Consider the following 26,446-nt stretch of genomic DNA (forward strand, 5'->3'; position numbering starts at 1 on the left):
CTACTTTGTTTGTCCTTCCAAAAGAGGACACAACTAGAAATCAGTGGTTAAGTTGTATTAACAACACTGTTCCAGAACAGTCCAACCCAAATATTCAGATGTGTGCAGTGCATTTTATGGAGGACTGTTTCCTGATCCTGGGAGAGACTGGCTGTTCTGACTCACAGACTGTAAGTATATTTTTATATGTAAAGGATTTGCCACTGATGACTCAAATGCGAGTTTTGAGCAGTGTAGAGTAGCGCTTGTTGTTCATTGTTTCTCCGATCAAAAATGCAGACATGGTTTTATGTTTACGCGGTGCGATGCAACGCAACACGTAAAAACACAGTAAGTCATAATCAGTAATTATGTCCCCACTGGATGCAACAAATGCCTCATTTGTAATGGGTTTTTACTGGTTTTGTCTCGTCGAGCCGGGACACGCATCACAGTATGGTGAGGGACGTAACTTTTCCGTCACATGCTTGAGGTATTCGGCCAATCACAACACACTGGATAGCTGGCCAATCAGAGCACACCTCACTTTTCAGACCAATGAGCTTCGTAAAAAAAAGACGCATTTCAGAAAGGCGGGGCATAGAGGAGAAACAATAATGTACAGTAAATTGAAAATAATGTTTTTTTAACCTTAAACCACATAAACACATTTCATTACACCAAATACACAAAATAATGTTATTTTTAGCAACGTCATATGATCCTTTTAATATAATGCAAGTCACTGTAATAAAGTTGTGAAAATCGGCATAAATAAAATTCAGTACATTAATCACTACCATGATGTGTATTGCATATAAAACTTCCATTCATTTAAAATCCAAACACTATTTGGATTAGTACTGTTGGATTAAGATTATAAACTTAAATTGATCCATATTTGTCAATCAGACAGAAATGAAACATCATAAAGAGGTAAGATTTCTGCACCAGTCTCAGTGAGTTGCTATTAAAATTTATATATAGTATATTAGTATTTAGATTTTTCTATGAGTTATTATTGAAGCTTAAAATTTTAGCAATTTTGTTGTTTTATGTCATTTTTATAATTTGTGTTTTTTTTTAAACGTCTATAGAGTTAATTTTTAAATTTTAGTGTTAAGTACATCAGGTTAAACTGAATGGAACTGAGAACTAGAATACTAAAACATTTACATTTTTATATGTATTTTACTTCATATACATTATATATATAATTTTATATATATATATATATATATATATATATATATATATATATATATATATATATATATATACACACATTATATACATATATATATATATATTATATTATATATATATATATATATATATATATATATATATATATATATATATATATATATATATATATGAATAAAATGTTTATTTCAAGTAACAAAAACATTATTATTAATCTGACCTGCTTTGTTTATGTATCACTGACAAATATGCATCACATTAAGTTTATTAGTTAGTTTATGTTAAAACTGTGTAATCCAAATGGATGGTCATTTTATAAGCAATTCAAACACATCAAATTGACATTTAGGTCTGGATATTTTTGGAGTGTCCAGCTACACTGTAAGTCACAGGTATAGTCTGTCTTATAACACTGAACGAGAGCTGATTCCTGCAGAAGAGAGTGTGAAGAGGTCACTGGGGTTTTTTCGGGGAGTTCTCTGAGTGCGAATAAGACGTGCCGACTCTGGAAGGAGCTGTTTGGTGTCTCCGTCGCTGCTTCTGAACGATATTCATGATGTTGTTGTTGCCGATCTGAACTCCACAGACGTTTGACATGGTGATCTGGATGCCGCCTGAGAGGAGAGCAGAAAGACGGATGAGTGAAATTTTTTTTTAAGGTAAAAACAAATACTGAATGTAAGCCAGCTTCCACCATGCAATAAAAAGAAAAACATCTATAAAATAAGGTAATACATTTTTTTTTTTTATCTCAAGAATTCTGAATTTTCTTCTTGCAATAAGGAGTTTATATCCTGCAATTCTGACATTTTCTTAAAATTACAAGAAAAAGGTCAAAATTGTAAGATTTAAAAAAAATTACAATTACCTTTTTTATTTTTATTCTGTAGCAGAAACAAGCTTAACTTATTATTTGTTCTACAGGTATATGATGACCATCAAAGATGGTTATTTATTGTGATCTTCACAATTAAAATTTGTAATTGAATTAAGATAAATAATCAATCAAAAGTTTGGGATCAGTAAGACTTGTAATGTTTTTTAAAGAAGTATCTTATGCTCATCAAGGCTGCATTTGTTTGATAAAAAAACAGTAATCTTGCAAAATGTTATTACAATATAAAATAATGGTTTCTATTTTAATATCTTTTAAAATATAATTTATTTCTGTGATGCAAAGCTGAATTTCCATCATCATTACTCCAGTATAAAGTGTCACATGATCTTCAGAAATCATTCTAATATGCTGATTTATTATTAGAATTATCAATGTTGTGCTGTCAAATATTTTTCTGGAAACTGCAATACTTTTCTCAGGATTACTTGATGAATAAAAAGTTAAAAAGAACAACATTTATTTAAAACATGAATCTTTTCTAACAATATAAATCTTTGCTATAACTTCTTAACAATTTAACATCCTTGCTGAATTTTTTTTTAATTTCTTTCAAAAAAAGAAATCATAAAAATGTACTGACCCTAAACTTTTGAACTGTAGTGTATATTGTTAGAAAAGATTTCTATTTCAAATAAATGCTCTTCTTTTTAACTTTTTATTCACCAAAGAATCCTGAAAAAAGTATCACAGGTTCCACAAAAAAATCTGAAGCAGCAGCAGAACAGTTTCCAGCGCTGATAATAAATCACTTTGTGTTATTATAACCATCAACAGCCCTGCTTACACGTTAACGTTTATCATGAAATGTGTCAGCTACAGTTCCCCTCAGAGTGAGATGAAAGCGTGTGAAACTGACCTGGTGTTGAAGTCTGCCGCTGTAAGAGGACACACAAACACAGAGCGGGACGTTAGGACAGAAGAAAATATGAACCGGAGGTGTTTGATTGTTTGTTTCAGACCTGTGTTGTTCTGACAGACGTCGCCGGCGGAGCAGGACGAGGACGTGATTCTGTGAGAAACAACAACAAACAAATGCGTTCAGCACCAAACAAATCATGTGAATCATCATAATGCCTCTCTGTGACTCAGATTACCTTTCTTCGTGGGTTTTGTGTAACTGACGGCAGTTTCCTACAAGACAAAATATTAGTTAATACACATCCTCAGTTCAGCTTGCTTTATTCATTTAAATACATTCATTTTTTACATTTACACTACATTTAGTCATTTAGCAATCGATAGAAGCAGTCAAAATCAACAAGAGAGAAATGATATACAAGTGCTATAACAAGTCTCAGTTATTTAAACGCAGCTCACGTACAAGGGTTTTTAAATTATATCATAAATAAAAAGAAAACTGATAGAATAAAAGTGAAAGTGAAAGTGAAAAAGAATAGAGCAAGAATAGTGTTAGAGGCCCTTTTTTCTTTTTTTTCTTTTTGCTTTTGTTAATTGTTTAATAAATAAAAAGAAAACAAATAGATAGAATAAAAAAAGATTAGAAAACCATATTTTTTTTTTAAGAAAACAAACAGTTAGTAAATGAATAGAGTGCAAGTCTAAAAGGGGAAAGTTTTTAAGAACAGAATTAGAATAGAGTGCTAGAGGGTCAAATAAAGATGTGTTTTTAGCGTTAGTTGTTTAGTGTGTGTTTTTGTTGTTGTTGTAAAAAGTATGAGCTGACTGTTGAGTTTTATGAGCACAATTAATGAGAAATAATTTTTTTCAAAATTTGTTTAAAATAAACAAATAAATGTAATGTTTATTAAATCAATTACGCTAACTTCTTTAAATTAGTTAAGAGTGTTAAGATTTGAATTTTATTTACAAGTTTAATTATAATTTGTTTAGATACCTGTTGAGGAGGCGGTCCAGTGACGCAGGACGAACCCTGAGGAACGGCTTCTGAAACACAAAGATCAACATAAAACGGCTTCATGAACCGTCTGACGTCCACAATGTGACACACGTCCAGTATACATCATAACACTAGTCCTGTCATGCAAACCACAGGAGAGCAGGACTGGACTTCTCCATCAGGAATCCACTGTCAAATCAGAGGGATTGAGCGACAGACCTTTGTTCTCTAGAATAACATCAACTGATCAATCACTACAACCACGAGAAAACCAGGAGCAGTTGAAGCAGAAGAACATAAACAGGGTTGATTTAGATTTCATATTGACTTCACTTTCAGACCATTATAATAATAATACCAATTCAGAAAGCGATTTCTGTACATTTAATATGCTTCCTTTATGGAAACAGTGATATTTTAGTACCACTGAGATAATATTATTAGTTTTTGTTACGTTTTGTTATTTTATATATATATATATATATATATATATATATATATAATATATATATATATATATTATATATATATATATATATATATATATGTGTGTGTGTGTGTATATATATTGTTTTACCTTTAATTTTAATTAAAGTTGTAGTCATTTTGTTGTATGTTCTTGATTTTTATTTTATATTTTATTTTTACATAGGTCTATATAGTTTTTTTATTTTTTTATTTTACTTAATAGTTTTAATGTATTTAGTTTGAGATATTTTAGTAGTTTAAGTTAAACTAAGTAAGACAAGTTAAAAGCTGCTTTGGCAAATAGCTGAAATAAATTTTATATATATATATACACTGTATATATGTATATGTATATGTATATATATATATATATATATATATATATATATATATATATATATGTATGTATGTGTATATATATGTGTATATATATATATAATATATATATATATATATATATATATAATATATATATATATATATATATATATATATATATATACACATATACATACACACACATACATATATAGTCAACATTTAGTACCATTGAGTGGTTTACGGCTGATCTGGATTGATTTCAAACCGGAACAGACTTCATCATCATCATCATCATCATCATCATCCTGCGTATGAGAAAAGATAGGGTTAACCAAGGATAAAAAAAAAAAATGTTGAGTGAATTTTCTTTCTCCTGCAAACTGGCGTTTGGATATATTTAAGTGTTTACGCCACTCACACTGTTTGACAGAATTGGTGAATAAAACAAAAAATGAACTGTACCAGCAGCTTCAGAACATCATAGACGGCATCGTTGAGTCCATGTTTGTGCATCTGTAAGATCTTCTGGGTCTCATTAACACAACCTGAACACAGAGACAGTGAGGTGAGAAAACGGCGAGGCTGATTCTCATGAGGAAGGGACTGGCTCCAGTCTCACAGAGGAACGACGGTCTCCTGTCGGGGTCCTGATGCCAGCATTCAGTCATGAGCTTCACCATATCATCCAGACCTTGGGTCTCACGGCGGTCTATGGACGCCAGGTCAGGTCTGTCCCCCAGAGGGATCCGGAAGCGCACCATACTGGACAGAGCGTCTGCGGGACGGACACGAGTGAGACAGTGGTGTGGACGGGGACGAGAGAGCAGCTGAAGGACGCTTACCGCTGTACGGCTCTCTCCCGGTGACCATGGACCACAGCAGGACGCCGTAACTGCAGATCACACCGTTCACAAAACACTGGTTATCACACAACACGCTTTCATCTTCATCTCAGTCATGAATGAGTGAATCTGGAGGAGGAGCTAGCGTCTGAACCCTCCTCTCGCATTCGGCTCAGAGGACATACATAAAACATTATAAAAATTCAGCATTTTTAGTAGAGAAAAATCTTTGCATAAGGATTAAACGATCATTCGTTAATATATTTTCTGTTTTTTTGTTTCGTTTTTTAAGATATTTAACTATTTAATCTAAATTGTTACACCTTTTGAACTCGGATCAGTTTAAAAGCAGTAAATAAAATTTTCTAAAATAAAATCATTGATTCAAGTACAGAAAAAAACTTTGCATATGGATTAAGACTATTAAAATACACATCTTTTTTTCAGATTTTTAAATATATATTTTTTAAGTGATAACCATTTAAACTAAATTGTAACACCTTTTACATTCGAGCCAGTTTTGAAGTGGTACATAAAATACATTAAAAACTAAAAAATTAGAAAATAACGTTGCATATGGATTACAGTTATCAAAATACATATGTATTTTTTCATTTTTTTTATATATATATATTTTTTAAAGAGATATATCCATTTAAACCCATTTTTTACACTTTCGGGTCATTTTTGACCCAGAAGTGAACTGTGGCTACACACTTAAAATTATATATATATATATATACACACAGTAATATCCATTAGTTAGATTTGTCTCATTGCTTCTGTAAGATACATTGAGCCTCTTTCTGGACTGAATTTTGTTGGTAAATGTGAATATGCACACACAAAGTCATTATAAACAGACAAACAAAGTTTATTCAAGTAAAATTAATATATTTGGATTAAAAACATTCCAGAGTAATATTTATGTAGCTTTGGTGTTGTTTTGTTAGAAAAACAACATGTAGGTTTCATAACTTTTGAGTCATGAATTCAAAGGAATTTTAATAAATCCACTGAAGTCAATGGAGTTCATAATTATAACTTTCATATTCTATGTTCCTATACATTTCATAATAATAATAATGATATAATATAATAATAATGATAATGATATATGTAATAACATTATAATATGTTAAAATTAAATTTCTTGGAAATATTGATCAAATATTTTTTTTCTTGTGTTACACTCGTTTGCTGTAGTTCTTGTATTATTTGAAAATTCAATTAATTAATAAATTAATAAAAAGGGCATTATTGTAGTAATACGGTCACATTCAAAATTTTGAAGTTTTTTTTTTAAAGAAATGAATACTTTTATTCATCAAGGATGCATTATATTGCTCAAAAGTGTCAGTAAAGACATTTATAATGTTACAAACGAGTTCTATTTCAAATAAATGCTGTTCTTTTGAACTTTCTATTCATCTGTGAATCCTGAAAAATACAATGCATCACAGTTTCCATAAAAATATTGTGCAGCACAACTGTGTTCAACATTGATAATAATCAGAAATGTTTCTTGAGCAGCAAATCATCATATTAGAATGATTTCTGAAGATCATGTGACACTGAAGACTGGAGTAATGATGCTGAAAATACAGCTGTGCATCACAGAAATAAATTACACTTTAACAGAGATTCACACAGAAAACAGCTGTTTTACATTAGAATAATATTTCACTATTTGTACTGTATTTTTGATTAAATAAATGCAGCCCAGTTGAGGTTAAAAACATGTTTAAAGAAACTGTGCTTCAGTATTTGTGGTGTACCTGTAGACGTCGGAGGATTTGTTGGCTTTGTAGTTGATGGACTGCAGCGCTTCTGGAGGCATGTAGCTCAGCGTTCCTCCCTCGTCCTCGTCTTTCTTTCCGGAGCATCTAGAAACGCTTCGGGCCACTCGGGACAGACCGAAATCTGTGAGCTGCAGGACAGACAGAAACAAAGAGAGGTTCAATCAAGTCTGATGCGTTTGGGCCTCTTTCACGCACTGTTTTCAAAGACAATGTCAATTTAGCTCAAAGGGGCTAATAATCATGTGTAGAGGGAATCTGATATGGACACAGATTTTAATTCTAGAAGCGTTATTACATTTGTTGAGTCTAGTGTCAGAAGTGTTTTTTTAATAAGGCTCTGAAAGCCAGTCTGAAGAAGCTCTCAGACATGTTTCTTAAAGAGAGGTCAAAAGATCCCGTTCCTTTAGCAGATCCACACGGAGAACTGTGCATCACATGCAACCAAAGAATCCGTTAATAATCGACTCAATAACCTTCCTGTAAATACCTCATCTTGACCTGAATTAAATTTCCATCCAACTGAAAGAAGTGGTGTAGAGCTGAAATAATTCATTTAATAACAAGGACAGCGTGTTATAGTAGAATAGTAGTAGACTGTTATGCAGTACTCCTCAAAGTAGTAGTGGTAATAATAATAATAATAATAATAGTTTTTTTAAAGGAACATCACACAGTTTTACATGTGTTAGTTTTAATTTAAACAGTAAATCTCTGTTGTGCAGTGACTGCAAACAAATTAAATAAAAATAAAGGATTACTTAAATGGTTACATTTTTATGAATTAATTTGATTACCGAAATTGTGTTTTGAATTTAAATCATAAAACACAGAAAAGTGTTAAAAAAAATACCTGACAAATCAGAATTTCACAAAAAAAAAAGTTATAAGGCCCTATGAGGTAAATAAATTATGAAGTTGTTAAAGTTTTATAAATTCAACTGATTAGACATAATTTCTTGATAATTAAAGTTAATTCAAACCATTATAACATTAAACATTAAAACATTACATTAAAACTAGAAAGCTAGAAAGGTAAACAGAATCTGGGGAAAAATAAAACTGAATTTGAGGAAATAAAACATTTCACACTATTATTGTTAAAAATGTAATAAGTAAATTGATAAGTTTTATGAATTCAACTGATTAGGCATCCTTTTTTGATAATTAAAGCTAATTTTAAATCATTAAAACAGAATCCAGAAAAATGAAAAGGGAAAATATAACGTGGAAAAAAAATAATAATACAACTAAATTTGAGAAAATACTTCATAGGGCACTATTATTTTTAAAAAAGTGCAATTAATTATTATTACAATTGTTAACGTCTTATGAATTCAACTGATTCGAAATCCTTTTTGATTATTAAAATTCAACTGATTATTAAACCTCAGTTACACAATGAAAATCCGGATAGATTCAGAATTTGGGTGTGATAAAGCACATGTAAGCGGCTGGCCTTGGCTCGGAGGCTGTCGTCCAGCAGCACGTTGCTGGGCTTCAGGTCCAGATGCAGGAGCGGAGGAGACAGATGATGGAGGAAGTTCATGCCCAGGCTGATCTCGTGCGCCATGCGGAAGGTCAGAGGCCACGGCGGCGGTCCGGCCAGCGTCTGCAGCAGATCGGCCACCGAACCCTTGGGCATGAACTCCATCACCAGCCCTGCGCTGCCCACATGGCCCTCGTACAGACCCAAGATCCTGATCACGTTGGGATTCCCGCCCTGGAACATCAGGTGAGCTTCTCTCTGAATGGAGGATCTGCTGCATGACCAGAAACAGGAGCAAGTCAACATCTGCAACAGTTCGCTGATTATATATAGTGGTTAAATATAGTGACGTAAATATATATACACCCACTAAAAAGTTCACCATGGTAACTTTTACTACGTTAAAATTGTGGTAATTTGGTAGGGATGACCAACAGGACGGGATGGGGTAAGTTGTCACAATGGAAACCTGCTATCCAATGATAATGACTAGAAAAACTGCTGTAGGATTTACTCTGAAACAGTTTTCACTTAGAAGTGGCGAGAAAAAAAAACTGAATTAAACGTGAAATTTTGAAGGAAAATGATTGAAATAGTATTTTCTTGTAAAATGTACTACAAAATCTGTTTTATACTGTAAAAAAAAAAAAAAGATGTAGGCTTAAGATGTAAATAAAGATTATTAAGGTATGTTTTACCCCCAAAAAATAAATAATAATAATAATAAATACTATACCAGTCTTTCTACTTAAAAAAATGAATGGCCAAATTTCTGAAACCTCTCTTGATTTTACAGTGATATTTCTCCTGTTTTGCTGTCAGTTTCATTGTGTCACGTGATGTAGTCAACTTCCCGGTGTGACAACTTGCCCCGTTCAACAAACAGAAAGAAAGAAAGCTCGCGTCTACTGTTTGAAGGCTAAGTTAATGTATAATATCTTTACATCAGTAAGGTTGGATTAGGCAATGTAAAGGTAATGGCTGTCGTGGTAAACAATGTCCACGTGCTGTCAGATTACCCGTGTTTATAATGTAATAACTTGATGGCCACGTCCATCCCCAGAGTCGTGTGCTTCGCCCGGTAGACCTCTCCGAACCCGCCGGACCCGATGTTCTTCCAGCACCGCAGACTCTCATCACCGAACACCTTCAGCTGGATGCAGTAACTATCGTCCATCTCACACGAATCTACTCCGCGACTGCTTTATGAGCACGGCCACCCCGGAGAATGATTAGAAGTGTCATGTTCCGCGTGAGCTGCTCGTTAATGGCGACGCTTCCACATCGAGAAGCGCTTTCACTTCCCCACCACAGCCTGTCCGATGACGTCACCTCACCTGTGCACCTGAGCGCGAGGAGATCTGAGCTCACGTTACTGAACGCTCTCAGTTTACAAAAACACCTCCTAAGAACGTTTCGCTGTCGTTCCCATTAGTTCAACACTGTTATTTTTGAATGTCTCTGAAAGTTACAAATGTTTTAAAAACAGCTTTTAAACATTTCGGAGAACGTTCCATTTTAGAACTTTGCAAACAAACGTTACTTTTGAATCTTCTGAAGCATCTGAGACTAGTAGGCTAAGTATTAACGTTTAAAATAAACCTTAGACAAACGTGAAACTAGGATGTTTCAGAAAACATTACATGAACAGTGTATAAATAATGTTTATTGTGCTTACGTTTCCACAGAGAAAACACTGAAGGTAATATTCTGTTTTGTATAAATAATGTTTAGTGCAAACAGCACATGGGGTTGCAACTCCAGTGGTTAGGGGGGGTATGCAGCAAAAAATTTTGCCCACTCCCCCCCCCCCCCCCCCCCCTTATTTAAATAAATAAGTGTGCCGGACATCATGTATGGGCTTAAAATAATAAATGTTTATTTTAAAGTATATATAAAACACAGATCTTTAAAGATAGAGAGAGAGATGTGACCCTAATTACAGCTTACATGTCACCCAGCAGATGTAACTGTAGCCTGTATGTCTGACAGCACAGCTGAGTTAACATGAACAGCTAATGGTAAAAAAAAATATATATATATATATATATATATCTATATATATATATATATATATATATATATTTGTTTCCATGATAAACCAGCCTTATTGCATAAGTAATGTTTTCCAGATTCTATTCATGTATTGTGCATGCTACCTTATATTTACCAGTTGTTATTTTACTTTAATAAAATTGAGATATGGCATGCAGGGATTGGTACCATAGGGTTTTTAACCAAAATCTAAATGTAGATATCAGCAACATTATTTTGCAGTAAGTTAGTAAACACTTGCCAGTCAACATTAATATTTGCAAGCCTCCAAGTTTGGTAGCAAATCTATGCATGATTCCATGGTAAACCAGAGATATTAAAGTTGCTTTCCAGATTCTTGTCATTTATTGTAAATGCTACCTTATATTTTTCAGTTTTCAGCTCAGCAACCTCGGTTTTGCATATTCTAAGCTAGCTACAATATCTGTCTGCTACATTCCCAGTGTTAGCAAACGCTAGTCTGTTAACATGAATAACGTATTTGCAAGCCTCCAAGCATATACGTCACATTTTAAATCCTACCTGTTGCCTTTCACCATCCACTTATTTAGCTGCTGTTGCATCCCCTGACATCTCATTTTCCCTCTTTCTTTTTCTATTTTTAGCCCCCGATAGCTTTTTTGCTTTATCCATCTTTTTCGAGTTTCGACGACAACTCGCTAACGTTACTGCTGCTCACTCAGCGCTCACGGCGCCCCGCCCACTCGCGATACCCTTCTGTCTAAATTCTATGATGGAATCTTATGAGGGCACCGGCGCCTACTCTAGCCTGTTAGTCCTCTAAAATTTATATAACTTTTTATATATATAACTTTTATATAAATTTATATAACTTTTATTATTTAAAAAAAAATTAACCATCGCTTTGACGCCCCCCATGGTGCGGCGCCCCTATGCGCCGCATATAGCGCATACCCACTTTTTGCGCCACTGAAACAGTATACACTCTTAAAAATAAAGGTGCTTCACGATCCCAGAAGAACCTTTGTGTCTAACCTTTAACATCTGAAGAACCTTTCTGTTTCACCAAAGGTTATCTGTGCTGAGAGAAGGTTCTTCAGATTATAAAAAGGTAAGAAAGAGATGGCTCTTTGTGGAACCAAACATGGTTCTTCTATGGCATCGCTTACATAACGTTACAGGAAGAACGTTTGTTCATAACTTTGAGAGAACCTTGCCAGAACTTTCCCTGTTATGCTCATTTTTATAGGGCTTTCCAATCCCCAGCCTCTCCGTCTTCACATGCTTTTTAATTTCTTTGTTAAATTAAAAATAGGAAAACTACAGTGTTCCACTGATATGTTTTTAATGTTGTATTTTCATCCTAAAATGCTGTAGTATTTTTAAAAGTTCTTCAGTAAAATTATAAAGTCAGTTAGGCCTATTAGTAGGCTAGTAATGTTAAGTTTAAAAACATGTTAAACACTATGTTTAAAAACGAGAAATTGTCCCCATTCTGATAGCCTACAAGTGAAACGTGTAAGAGATAATGTTATATATGTGCCTATAAACGCGTTTAAAACACATTTGGTCGATAGTCATTAGACTTGTTCATTTTATCTGTAGGTTATACCTGTTTGCTGTTGAGTTTAAACGGATGTGGCTGTTTGCGTCAGTGGAAATTCCCGCACGCTGTGACTGCATCTGCCTCGAGCCATAATAAAATCTGCGTCCGTGTATTTTTCACGCACTTTCATATATTAAGTCACATTGCGTGTTTTTAAATCGTTTCTGATCAGATGTCACGCGTGTTTCTGTGTCCCACGCCTGCAGATGTATGTGAGCGCGCGTTGAAGCGCGTCAGCAGATTGTCGACGCGCGTTCTTTCCGTTCTTTACGGTAGAAGACGCTCAGCAAAGTTTCCCTTTGGTTTCATTTGATCAACAATCATCATGACCTGTCCAAAATGTGGACCGACGAGTCTCGCGAAACCACGGGCGATTTCTAAACCAAAAGAAGCCTTTTGTAAGCGAGCAGGACTAAATTTGGACTGAATCTGGAGTGTCGCAGGAGAGCGCTCCGGATTGTTTATCGCGACGCTTCGTAAACAGACGAAAGAGCGCACTTTAAAGTTCACGCGATTATGGTAAGAACGCCTGTCTACTGTACGTATTTCTGTTCTATACTTGTTGAGGTTTTCTTGGAAACCGGTTGCGTTCGTCTAGTCAAACGAATCTTGTTTTTAGTCACTTGTAGAACATTATAATATTTAATTGTTTGGCCGATTTTAATTGCGAAACCCGTATAATAGTACTCGAATATAAATATGTTCTAAGAACGTCTTGCTAACGTTCTAATTAAGTTCTAAAATGTTATTTCTAAATGTTCTCTCAAATAGTGCAGTGACTTGATGTATTATCTTTTTTTTTTTTGGTGTTTAATCTTCAGCGAAAACATTAATAGAATTCCTGATAGCACACATACATTACGAAGATCTGCATTTGCAAAATTTGTTTTTTTTTTTTTACAGTGTTCAGTGTCTGCTTCTATACGCCTATACAGGGCAGGACTTAGGGGGCGGGGCCCCTGGGCTTGAGGTCATGTTTGGGCCCTATACCTACACTACAAATGCCCTCAAATAGAACATCATTATGGAGTAACACAAACATATGCTTTGAGGTTCATAAATAGTACAATTATCTAGGCTATAGTCAAAGTTTAAATGTAATATTAATTATAAGTGACGTGACAGACAGCCAAGTATGGTGACCCATACTCAGAATTGGTGCTCTGCGTTTAACCCATCCAAAGTGCACACACACAGCAGTGAACACACACACACACTGTGAACACACACCCGGAGCATTTATGCTGCAGCGCCCGGGGAGCAACTGTGGGTTCGGTGTCTTGCTCAAGGACACCTCAGTCGTGGTATTGCCGGCCCGAGACTCAAACCCACAACCTTAGGGTTAGAAGTCCAACTCTAACCACTAGGCCACGACTTCCCCCTGTTTATTTATAATGCAATAAACAGGATGTGTTCTCTCAGTTGAGAGATCGAAACCCTGAAATAACTTTTAGCAAAAAAAAAGCCAGAGATGTTGGCTTATTAGTAATATAAACGTTATTGTGATGAAGCGATCTTTAACAGACATCTTGCAGACGTACCTGTGCTATCTGGGATTTCCATTTAGCTGTTTTCCAAACATGACTTTTGATGTTCTCTAAACCATCTGAAACTTTTAAGTAGAAATGAAAAAGAACGTTATTAAAGACCAGATAACTTTGAATGAACATGCTATTAATGTTAGTGGAAGAAATTATTTGGACCCTCCTGGGATTGCCAATGTTATACTTTTTGGATTTCATTAATTAGAACTTCTGTACGATGAAAACTTATGCTAATATGTTGAAATCAGACTTTATTATTATTATTATTATTATTATTATTATCATTTGCTTGTTCTTTCTCTTCTTAAGCTCCAAATTAATGCATGTTGTTGATGGTTTTGTCTATTTGTAATTTGTGGAAAATCAATAAACATATAGTCGTTACTCAGGGTTTTCAAACACCTTTTTCTTTGTTACACTCATTCCTCAAATATCTTTTTGAGAAAAGAAAACATTATGGAACCAGTTAATATGTGTTAGTGATCACAAATCTGAATTTGCCAGCCACATTAAACCTTCTGAAAGGCATTTTTGTTTGAGGCCTCCCGTAGAAAATAAACTACTAACTGAACTTTATATTCCAGATCATATTCCGTCTTGGTCCAGGGTTGGTCTTACTGTACAAGGCTGAATCATGAGCATTGACTGGTGTTCCTTCTCACGTCTCTTTCAGTGAGTTGCATCATGGCTCTCTCAGGCCTCACATCCCAGCAGATGGAGCAGCAGGAGGTTGAGGATGAGTTCACCTGTGCAGGTGTGTTGAGGGGGGCGCTGGTGGCTCTGCAGCCCAGCGTCGAGCGAATCTTTGGGGTGAAGCTGAGTATCGGAGGAGAGGACGCTCTGTCTGCGCAGAGCGGACTGATCTGGCTGCAGCTGCGGGGGACTGCAGGAGACGTGCAGGCAGCCAAGGTGCTTCACACACTTAAGACTTTCAGTTTCTGTGTTCCTTAAGTGAAACAACAACAACAACATTTATTTATAAAGTCCTGTATGAAGTGGAATAACAAGTCTAAGCTGCAAAGCAACATCACAACAGACATGATGTTTAGTTCATTTCTTCCCATCACAGATGCATGGGTTGGTTTAAGGATTCAAAGGCCATTATTACAATAGAAATGTTTCCTGTTAGAATGTCTGAGTTGTTTACTCAACTTATTTGTTATGCATCTTGTAGCTTTTTGTGAAAGGTGTCGTCAATCAGGAAACTCAGCAAGAGATCCAGTTTCCTGAAGTGCTTAACTGTGTCTTCTGTGGTGCTAAAGGGCTGTTTATGGATTGCCTGATTAAAAATACCTCCGCTCACATAGTGGTGAGTAAAAAGTGTTTTCTAAAGATCATTTGTGCTACTGCTGTATTTTCTGATATAGTTTCAATGCTACTGTACTGTAACCCCTATTTAGAGTATATATAGCTGGAGGTTTTGGTGTAAATAGGTTACTTTCCTTTGCACAGCACAAAAACATTAGAGCCAAACCTGATTTTTCATAAACTTTTTTTTATGAAACACTTCCATTCAGATCTAACTTGCGCAAATATCTGAAGATGGTGCGTGCGTGAACGAGCTTGATTTTCCACCCGCCTCCCTGCAGCAACGCCTTTTTTACTATTCATGACATAATTTCCATATTCATATTTCCATCAAGATGTAATTCTACGACCTTTGTTACTCGAAACTAGGAAAAACAGAAGGTGAGACAGAGACACTACAGTGGCCTCTGTGCCCAAAAAGAGAGATATCTGGAAATATTTGAAATGTATCTAAACAGCCATAAAACAAGATAAAGCTTACCTAAGAAAATCAAAATAATAACATAAGAAATGACATAAAAATGCATAAAATGCAAAATTATTGTAACATTAAAAAAATGCATAAAATGCAAGATAAATGTAACAAAAAATAAAAATGCATAAGATCGAAGATGAACATTACATAAAAATGGCATAAAAAAGACGTCACTTAAAAAAATGCATAAAATGCACGATAACAGGTAACATGAAAAAATGCATAAAATAATTTAAAAAAAAATTGTAAATTGTGTAAACTTTAAGTATAAAACTGTGTAAACTTTAAGACAAATGTAAAATGAAAATCAAAACAAACTACATAAAATGCAAAACAACTGGAATATAAACGTTTCTTGATAAACATATGTAATGCATAAATGCATAACTTGTGCTTTCTGTATTCGGTTCTGAATATAACCTGGACACTAATAAAAAAAAAGAGTGTGCATGTATGGTTCACATTTTGTAGATATTTAAAACAAGTAAAAAAATAATAATAATAATAATAATAATCTGTTTTAGGAAATGTATGCTCTTTTCGATAATTTTTTGAGTACACTTTGATCATTTGTAGACTTAATGCACATATTCATTCAGTATTCGTTTCATTAAATGTACTTTGTAAAACTCAACATTTTGCTGCACTTTTAAATCCAATTTTTCAAGTATGACCCAAAATTGTAAGGTTGCTTACCAAGAGTAAGTTACAGCATACATATAATGATCCATCTTCTGAACATCATGTGACTAAATCTGTCCTACAGGTGGGATCTCAAGGCATCGTCCTCATAACCGGGCTGGCAGAACCTGTAGTGAAAGCCTATTCCTTTATTACAGACCTGGTGGAGAAGTACAAGAGCAGCCAGGGACGGCGTACTGAGGCTGGACTCGAATCCTTGGAGTCGCGTCGGGCCTTCAAAGCCATCGTGGAGAGTCTGGAGGACCGTCACACCCTAGACCTGCTAGTGTTACCTGTGCTTGTGAAAGAGGTTCTGCTGGATTTGGTGAAGCAGTCTGGATTGGACTCGTATGCAAAGTGGGACCGGGAAAGTTTGATCCCGTTCAAAGGCAATGGTTCATGGGCGAAGCAAAGAACTGTTGATGAAATTGATTTTGGAGGCTCTGAAGGACGTCTGAGATCGAATTATAATGCAGAGAACTCACCTTCCCAGCAGCCAGTTTTTTTTCAACAATCTGCCCATCACAGAATTAATGGCACGGATGATTTCAGCAGCAAATCCAGCAATCCTTTTTCCCAAGGTTTGACCATTGACCCAACACTCTTAGAGTCTCCAGAACAAGGTTCGCCACAAGAAACCGAATCTAAAACACCATCGCAGAATGCTGTTCTGTTGTCTGCAGGGAGCAGAGAGGATTTCGACCACCTCCTCATGTTCTTCACCACAATGGGATTTGCAGAGGACGTGGTGCAAGCTGTTCTAGGCCGAACCGGTCCCAAAGAAGCCTCGCAGCTTCTGGATTTGATCCAGCAAGAGCAGGACAAAACCGGCCAGCGAAACCGCCGCAGCGAGTCCCAGAATGTGACGGGAATTGGTGGAGAAATGCATGAGGCACTTCAAATACTAGAAGCCAGTAAAGGAGAACCCAATGCTAAAGAGGAAGACTTTGTCTTGGATGTGTTGAAGAAGGCCGCGGCCACTTGTGGCTACACCGAAGAGACCGTAATGGAAGTGTGCAGCAATCTACCCGAGCTCAAGCCACACGAGCTGCTCATGCAACTGCAGAAACAAGGAGAGGTGAACAGGACAAGAGGTGGCAGTAAAAAAGCTGATTGGAAGATTGGTCCAAATTCAGTTGCAGATCTCGACACTGGGAGTGGAAAGGCCGAAGCAGAGATGAGCACCACAAAAGTAGACACATCCAAACCAGTGAACATTAATGGTAGGCCTTTATCGGTGAGAGGCCCACCGCAGACCACATACTCCTTTGAAACCTTAGACTCCGAAGTACAACCAATGGATTCACATGTCCAAGTGCCTCCACGGACTATCCGTCAGAACCTGGATTTCAGTTCCCCAAATATCTCCAACCAGTCCATTTCACACAAACCTCAACACGGCAGATCAGGTGCAGCATCTGTGGTCACAGGACCTCAGCGGTTCCTCGAGAGCCTCAAGACGCCCTTCAAACTGCAGCTGTCGGATGAGCCTGGTGACCCCATGCTGCGGCAGATCATCATTGATGGGAGCAATGTCGCAAAGAGGTAAAGACCACAATATGGTGTGTGTCAGAATGAGAACAGAGAGAGTGTATATCGGTCGACTCCCTAAATTCTCACGAAAGGCATCACATGCATTTCTGTCTGTCAACAGTCGCTAGTGTGTTGTTGTACTTAAAGCATAGCATGTATTGATTGGAATTTTTAGGCGTAGTGACTGATATCTTTTGGCATTTTTTTTTTAAATGTATTGTTAAAAACTACAGTGCCATGAAAAATTTTGTTGTAATCCATTCACACGCAAACATTCTTAAATCAAGAAACATTTTCTTGATGCACAATGACATGTTAAGGCAAGATACGACAGGTTAACACAGTAAAATGTTTACTGATAGATTTCACCGTACTTTGACCAGCTGAATAATCACAGAAGATTGAGACAATCGTTGTGTATTACAAGTTTTCTTGAATTAAATGTTTAAAAATGTAATGTCAGCCAGGTTCAAAAATCTTGTTTGATTTTGTTAACATATTAGAGTTAAAAGTTTTATAGAGGGCATTTTGGATGTCTCTTTTTATCACTCCAGAAATCAGATAATACTGTCAACAAGCCAGAAAAAATTAAATTTTACAATTTTTTAGGAATAAAATGTTGTATAAAATCAGTCGTACGATATATGAACAAACCCCTCAGTAAAAATCTTCAGAAAATAGAGAGGAATAAAACTGCTAAGTTTGGTGTATGTAAGTGTTACTGAAGTGGAGAAAAAACTCATTTTGTGAAAACGGCCTTTGAAAATTCTATCGGAAATTAAATCTACATATGCAAATAGACAAAGTGCAATAATAAAGTCATGTGAACGAAATATGAACAAACCCCTCTGTAAAACCCTTCAGAATGTAGAGAGGAATAAAACTATTAAGTTTTGATGTTTGTTGATGTTTGTAAGTGCTGTTGAAGTGGAGATTCAAACTCAAACGGCCTTTAAAGATAAGTACTGTGAATGAAATATACAGACTCAAATAGATAAAGTGCAATAATAAAACCAGGCAAACGATATATCAACAAACCCTTCAGTAAACACCCTCAGAATATAGAGAGGAATAAAACTGTAAATTTTGGTGTATTTAGGTTCTGCTGAATTGGAGAAAGAAACTTGTTTTGAGAAAATGCCTTTATAAGTTACGTATTGCATTTGAAATCTACTGATGGATATAACACTTAAAAGTGTATTTTGGATGATTTCTTTTTACTATCCTAAAAGAACACATGTTATGGAGTCTTTTTATTAAAAAACTGGTCAAAATTATGTAAAAAAAAAATGTGCCAGTGGGGTCAGGAAAATACACATTTTCACTTTGAATTATTTTTCTGACACCTATTTCTCAGATATTTGTTCTTGTTTAATGCGTAAATTCAGTTAATTTTGAAACAAAACTTCATATCATTTGTCATTTTGCATCTCCAGTAAATGTATCTTGATTAGGGGTGCACGATAAATATCGGCCGATAATTAATGCGCATCTCGTCAGTAAAGCCGGTTCTCTAATCAGCGGTAAATTCCATCAGGTGCGTGATTTCACATAGAGCAGCTGTTACTACACAGAGCCGTTGTTAACTGACAAGCTGACCACTGATTAGAGAACCGGCTTTACTGACGCGATGCGCATTAATTATCGGCCGATATTTATCGTGCACCCCTAATCTTGATTTAAGCATGTTTAGATATTTGTGCTAGAAGACAAGACTGAAATACAGAGGAAATGTCGGGTCTTCTTGTCAGATAATATGTTTTGTGCAGTGCATTTAGTCAATTTCTAGGGAGTGAATGTTTAAGTGCACGAGGGAGTAAATGAAACACACTCAGGGGAAAGAGTAAAGAGCAACAGAATTGTAGATGGACTTGTGAATCTGATCCATTTCCTCCGCAGTCACGGTTTGGGGGTGTTTTTCTCCTGTCGAGGCATCGCTCTGGCCGTACAGCAGTTTTGGACGAGAGGTCATCGTGAAATCACTGTGTTTGTCCCTCAGTGGAGACAGAAGAACAACTCAAACGTTAAAGGTGAAGCTCACTTCATGCTTTGACATCTCAGTGTATTGTGACAGCAGTCGGTGCGTCATCATGTGGCTCTGTGTCTTCTGTAGAAAGGCAATTCCTGACTGAACTCCACGATCTGGGTTTCCTCAAATACACTCCATCCAGAGAGGTCGAGGGCAAGAGAATCAACTCATATGATGACCGGTAATTAATCACTTAATCTCAAATCAACACAATCGTTTATGTTAAACTTTGTGATCCAAATAGATGGAAATTGTACATGCAATTCAAATACATAAATATTATTTTTAGGTCTGAATATTTGTTGAGTGCAATAGTGTGCTGCAAATCCCTTGCAGCTGAGGCGTAAACTAAACCAGGAAACCTGTAGGACAGAAATCAGTGCCGATTCGTTAGATAATGAGTGATTGTTTGTTAGATTCATGCTGGAGCTGGCGCAGAAGACGAAAGGAGTGGTTGTGACCAATGACAACCTGAGAGATCTGGTGAATGAGTCGCCCGCGTGGAGAGACATTATAAAGAAAAGGTGGGCATCGACAAAATTATTTGTACATTTCAGTATTGAATAAAGTATATTTACAGTCATCCCATCTCAGATTTTTTTTTTACCTAGTATATTATGATTGTTTTGTGTGTAAAGCGAGGTCTTCAATATTTGAAGCTTTCCTGAAGCATCTTAAAATGATCCCTTTGAGGGTAGCTCACTAGGTTTTGTCTGTGTGAATAATGTTTTATATCTGTCACGGTCGCTGTCATTTACTGATGAAAGTGTTGTTTCAGTTTGCTTCAGTACGTGTTTGCTGGTGATCTTTTCATGTTACCCGACGATCCTTTGGGCCGCGGTGGTCCTCATCTGAGAGACTTCCTACATAAACACAACAGGTACTAACATGCACACCACATCACAGTCTTCTAGACATCAGAGATTTTAGATTTTTTTTGATACCAGTTATTTTTGACTCAAATGATGTGCACTGCTGTTCAAAAGTTTGTGGTTGGTAAAGAAGTCTCTTGTGCTCACCAAGACTGCATTTATTAGTTCAAAAATACAGTAAAAACAGTGAAATGTTATTCCAAATTAAAATAGCTATTTTCTACATGAATCTCTGTTAAAGTGTAATGTATTTCTGTGATGCACAGCTGTATTTTCAGCATCATTACTCCAGTCTTCAGTGTCACATGATCTTCAGAAATCATTCTAATATGATGATTTACTGCTCAAGAAACATTTCTGATTATTATCAATGTTGAAAACGGTTGTGCTGCACAATATTTTTGTGGAAACCGTGATGCATTTTATTTTTCAGGATTCACAGATGAATAGAAAGTTCAGAAGAACATTATTTATTTGAAACAGAAATCTACTGTGACATTATAAATGTCTTTGTCACTTGTGATATATTTAATGCATCCTTGAAGAATAAAACAAAATAAATCTTACCGACCCCAAACTTTTAAACAGTACTGGACATAGGCAAGGCAAGTTTATTTATATAGCACATTTCGTACACAATGGTAATTGAAAGTGCTTTACATAAAAGAAAGTAAAATAATCATGAAGAAAAATAATTAAAAAATAAAAAAATAAAACAAGCAATTTTAAAACTTTGAAAATGATTTAAAAATTTACTTATTTAAAATGAATTTAAAACAGTTAGAAATAGAAAATGATTTTACATAAAATACAGTGAATACGTAAAATACAGTGCAATCAGTTCAGACATCGCACAGTGCTCATTCAATAAATGCACAGCTAAACAGATGAGTTTTGAGTCTAGATTTAAACGTGACTAATGTTTTAGCACATCTGATCTCTTCTGGAAGCTGATTCCAACTGCGGGCGGCATAGTAACTAAAGGCGGACTCCCCTTGTTTTGTGTGAACCCTTGGTATTTCTAACTGACTCGATCCTAATGATCTGAGTGGTCTGTTAGGTTTATATTCAGTGAACATATCTGCAATATATTTTGGTCCTAGGTCATTGAGTGATTTATAAACGAGTAAAAGTACTTTAAAATCAATTCTATATGTAACTGGAAGCCAGTGTAAGGACCTGAGTACTGGTGTGATATGCTCAGATTTTCTGGTTCTAGTCAGAATTCTGGCAGCAGTGTTCTGGATAGCTGCAGCTGTCTAATGGTCTTCTTGTGAAGGCCGGTAAGGAGACCATTACAGTAGTCCACCCTGCTGGTGATAAAGGCATGAACAAGTTTCTCTGAGTCTTGACTGGAAACAAAACATCTAATTCTTGCAATGTTTTTGAGATGATAGTATGCTGATTTAGTTTACTGCTTTGACATGACTGTTGTATATTAGTTATGTATGTGGATTAATGTCATGATTAATGACTTTTTTTTTACAGTTAGACCCCTAGAGCCAAGGTATGTATTCACCTTGAAAACTTCATCTTTGTTTCCAAATGCAATGACTTCAGTTTTTCCCTTGTTTAACTGAAGAAAGTTCTGGCACATCCAACTATTAATTTCATCAATACATTGGCAGAGGGAGTCAATGGGGCTGTAGTCATTTGGCGATAAGGCAAGGTAAATCTGTGTATCATCAGCATAGCTGTGATAGGCAATTTGGTTCTTTCTCATTATCTGATTTAGTGGGAGCATATATCAGGCTAAACAAGAGTGGTGCAAGAATTGAGCCTTGTGGGACTCCGCATGTCATGGACGTCCTCTTAGACTTATGCTCTCCTAGACTCACATGATAACCTCTCCCTTCTAAGTATGACCTGCACCATTTGAGCACCATCCCAGAAAGCCTGACCCAGTTTTCCAGTCTCTCTAGTAGTATGTTATGATCGACAGTGTCAAACGCAGCTCTGAGATCTAGCAATACCAGCACTTTTGCCAGAGTCAGAATTTAAGCGAATATCATTTATTATCTTAATGAGCGCTGTCTCTGTGCTGTGATGCAGTCGGAAACCAGATTGAAAATTGTCCAGGTGTCCATTAGAGTTTAAGTATTTGTTCAGCTGATTAAAAATTACCTTTTCTATAATTTTGCCTATAAAAGGAAGATTAGATATTGGTCTGTAATTGCCCAAAATGGTGTTATCAAGATTGCTCTTTTTCAGGAGGGACTTAACAACTGCAGTTTTCAGGGAGTTTGGAAATGTCCCAGAAAGAAGTGAGGCGTTAATAGGCCGCAGATTAGATGAGTTTGCCCTTCGGCTTGAGAAGGCCTTAGACTTTCTATCACGTGATTAAACTGAAATAGAGAAAGCTACAGGCACACTGGGTTCCCGCTTGTTCTGTAAACATTTGTGAATGTTGCTGCTATTGCCGCAGGGCAGGGCTCAGCCGGGATAGAGTCCATCAGCAGTGCTTGTTGTGGCTGCGTGATGTTATCAGTGTCCTTGTGGGATATGTCAACCACATGATGACTCGGACCTGGTGTGTGTGTGCTGAATGGATTGACACACTCTGCTGAAGGATGACGGAGGGAGAAGTAGATATTGTCCTTAAGTACTCTAGCACCTAGTTTGTTTGGGTGGAGGCCGTCCGGTTTAAACAGTTGTCTATGGCCCCAGAAAAGACTGAAGTTGTCGATGAAATTCACTCCTTTTATTTTGCAAGATCTTTGTAGCCATGTGTTCAGTCCAAGCAACCGTGAAAACATATTTGTTCCCCTTGCTGGGAGTGGTCCACTGATGAAAGACTGAACTTAGAGTCTTTGAAGTGTTTCAAAGAGTTCACTGAAGTCCTTCATAATTCATTTCTACTTGTGACACAAAAACACAATGCACTAGTAATATATTTAAATATGAATCATTATTATGCAATTATATTTAGGCAGGGTTTGCAAACTGAATGGCCACAAGTATTTTGTGTTTTCACCTTTGTGTAATATTTAAGCTGAAACATGCTGATGTAATGGGATTGTTGGGTTTTGTTGTTTAGGAGAGCCACCAACTGATGCCATTTATCTGTAACACACCATTTTTTAAAAATATATGATGTATGATTAATGTCTGTAGCGTTGAGCCAATCTATATGCTATATGTTCTCTAAAATTTAACAAAGTAATGTGTGTTTTTGTGCCTGTATCTTCGCAGTAGTTTACCTGTTCCAGGCAGTCACTCGTACGCAGGTGCATCTGCGTCCTTTCCTCATTCACCTGCGGTGCCGCACGCTCACACCGAAGTGCTGCGCTACCGAGACTGGACACCGGGGGGTCACAGCAGAGGTCAGGGGTCAGGCAGAGGTCCGTGGGATGAGGGCGAGGGGCGTCAGGAGGTCAGGGAGAGGACGGTGGAGGAGACGCTGAAGCTGCAGAAGAGATTAGTGCAGGTCTTTCCTGGCCAGGAAAGCGTGATCATCATGATCCTGCAGTGCCACCCGAGCATCAGAGACGTCAGCCGACTCACGGACCTCATCCTGGAACAACAGGAATAAACACAGACGTGTGACCGGCAGCACTGATCAATACAAAAGAAGATTCCTGACAAAATAATAATTTCTTACCACTCCAGAGCTATTTGAATCCCATCTGTCTTCTAATGTGCTTTCGTAATTTATAATTTACATAATTTATATCCAACAAGTGTGTATGAGTTTGTATTAACTTTTTAACATTTTTAAACCACAACTGTGCTTTAGTATGTGCTTCTAGGAGTTTTTAATCTGAAATGTTAACACTTGATACTATTTATTTTCACATGATGTAAGGATAATGAAAAGATAACGAGTGTCAGAGACCAAATCAAGCAAAGAATATGCCTTAAAGAGTTTACTTATATATTTTTCTTGTTTTCATGGTTTTCTTTCAGGGACTACGGATGTACACGAGCAATGTTGCTATGCTCTGGAATGTTTACATTTTGTATTTTTATACAGATGTTCATTAATGTGCTCTGTCCCTATTAAACAGCTCCATAAATCAGGTTGTGTGTGAATTTGTTTTGCATGTAATCTATATAAAACGTAACAGACCAAAGTAACCCTGTTGATTCAAACTGTGGAGTCATTTTTTTATCGATTTATTTCAATATTACATTTAAACTGATTAAATAGTGTAATATTTATTAAGAACTACATCTGCACCTAATGTTTACGTGATATTTGTATGATAAATTTGAACAGTTTTTAAAAACTGAGTAGCTACAGTTGTGCTGTGTACCAGCAGAGGGCACTATATATACTGTACTACTGATGCTGTATACATAGTGAGCCATATGAGTGAACAGGGTAAAAAAAAATATCCAGTAGATTATAACCATACCTTCCCAGTTGATTGTTTACATTAGGAATTGCAATTATTTTTTATATTACAAGTTTTCTGAAATGTTATGTGCAAATGAACTGGATAAAGCCAGGTCCAAAAGTATTGTTTGTTTTTGTTGACATGTAAGATTAAAAGGTTTTTACAGAGGGGATTTTGGATTTATGTTTTTATCATTATATAAATCAGAAAATACTGTCAAGAGATGAAAAGGCATGCATTTTCACAATGTTTTTAGGAATAAAATGCGATATATAAAATCAGGCAATTGACATATGAACAAACCCTTCGGAAAAATCTTCAGAATACAGAGAGGAATAAAACTGTTAAGATTGGTGTGTGTGCTGCTGAAGTGGAGAAACAAACTCATTTTGAGAAAACGGCCTTTGAAGATATGTACTGTAATTGAAATCTACAGACGCAAATAGATAAAATGCAATCAGCTAAATTATATCAACAACCCCCTCAGTAAAAACCTTCAGTATATAGATATGAAGTTTGGTGTATGTAAGTGCAGCTGAAGTGCATGGGGATTAAAACTAAACACATGTATTGTAAGAGTGATAATGGAAAACCAAAGAATTTGTGGGAGCTGAAGGATTTTTCTGAAGAACAGAGGGACTTATGAATAACTATCACTAAACGCACAAACAAATGACCCAGCTGTGGATCATCCAGGTGGATAACAACACAGTATTAAGAATCAAGCGCATGTGAACTTTTGAACACAAGTGTTTACAGAGCTGTATTTTGATTTTCAATGTGTTGCATTTTAAAATAAACTTCTAAATGTCTGTTCAGTGGTCCCTACAACAGATTACACAGTTTAGCTAATAATTAAGTCATAAAAAGCAGTTGTAAATGTTGTACAAAACAATCATACTCATCTTTGCACCAATAAAATGTCCAAAATGTTGTTTTACTACCAAATTATATGCACTGGAAGGTTTCTGTGACCTCTCATGAGTTTTCATCAAAAAGTCTCAGGATTTATTTCCAGAACGAGATCGCATGACGGGATACACTTAAACACGGATACCTTGGATACCTCTGCAGATAGTGTGGATTTAGTGTGTGTTAAGGCCACTGCGCTCTGGCGTTTTTAAGACCGGGAACAGTCTTTCACACTTACTTCCGTGTGTGTGCTTGCATGCACGCACTCTC

The 26,446-nt window shown here is 36.0% G+C and overlaps 2 protein-coding genes across 7 annotated transcripts; one reads left to right on the plus strand and one right to left on the minus strand.

The window, feature by feature from the left end:
* Positions 1–1,549: 1,549 nt before the first annotated feature.
* On the minus strand, positions 1,550–12,621 carry ripk3 (receptor-interacting serine-threonine kinase 3). Of its 4 annotated transcripts, none has more exons than XM_042759385.1 (13): positions 12,489–12,621; positions 9,880–10,205; positions 8,831–9,134; positions 7,351–7,502; positions 5,573–5,622; positions 5,350–5,505; positions 5,193–5,275; positions 4,957–5,029; positions 3,939–3,988; positions 3,178–3,214; positions 3,043–3,092; positions 2,940–2,958; positions 1,550–1,799 (listed from the first exon to the last, which is right to left on the minus strand). In XM_042759385.1, the coding sequence occupies exons 2-13, from the start codon at positions 10,035–10,037 to the stop codon at positions 1,639–1,641; spliced, it is 1,293 nt and encodes a 430-aa protein (XP_042615319.1). In that variant the 5' UTR covers positions 10,038–10,205; positions 12,489–12,621; the 3' UTR covers positions 1,550–1,638. The 4 variants fall into 4 exon arrangements, with proteins under 4 accessions (XP_042615319.1, XP_042615318.1, XP_042615317.1 ...); XM_042759384.1 differs by having other exon boundaries at positions 4,957–5,032; XM_042759383.1 differs by having other exon boundaries at positions 4,957–5,035.
* LOC109095505 (protein KHNYN-like) lies at positions 11,841–24,943 on the plus strand. 3 transcript variants are annotated; one of them, XM_042759366.1, is made up of 9 exons: positions 11,841–11,987; positions 14,700–14,935; positions 15,201–15,335; positions 16,576–18,035; positions 19,923–20,053; positions 20,137–20,233; positions 20,469–20,576; positions 20,831–20,932; positions 24,117–24,943. In XM_042759366.1, exons 2-9 carry the CDS (start codon positions 14,711–14,713, stop codon positions 24,454–24,456), a joined length of 2,598 nt encoding a protein of 865 aa, XP_042615300.1. In that variant the 5' UTR covers positions 11,841–11,987; positions 14,700–14,710; the 3' UTR covers positions 24,457–24,943. The 3 variants fall into 3 exon arrangements, with proteins under 3 accessions (XP_042615300.1, XP_018964781.1, XP_018964782.1); XM_019109236.2 differs by lacking the exon at positions 11,841–11,987 and adding an exon at positions 12,776–13,001; XM_019109237.2 differs by lacking the exon at positions 11,841–11,987 and adding an exon at positions 12,776–13,001 and having other exon boundaries at positions 24,120–24,943.
* The last annotated feature ends 1,503 nt before the right edge of the window (positions 24,944–26,446 follow it).

Source organism: Cyprinus carpio, chromosome A7 (assembly GCF_018340385.1).
Source record: "Cyprinus carpio isolate SPL01 chromosome A7, ASM1834038v1, whole genome shotgun sequence".
NCBI lineage: Eukaryota > Metazoa > Chordata > Actinopteri > Cypriniformes > Cyprinidae > Cyprinus > Cyprinus carpio.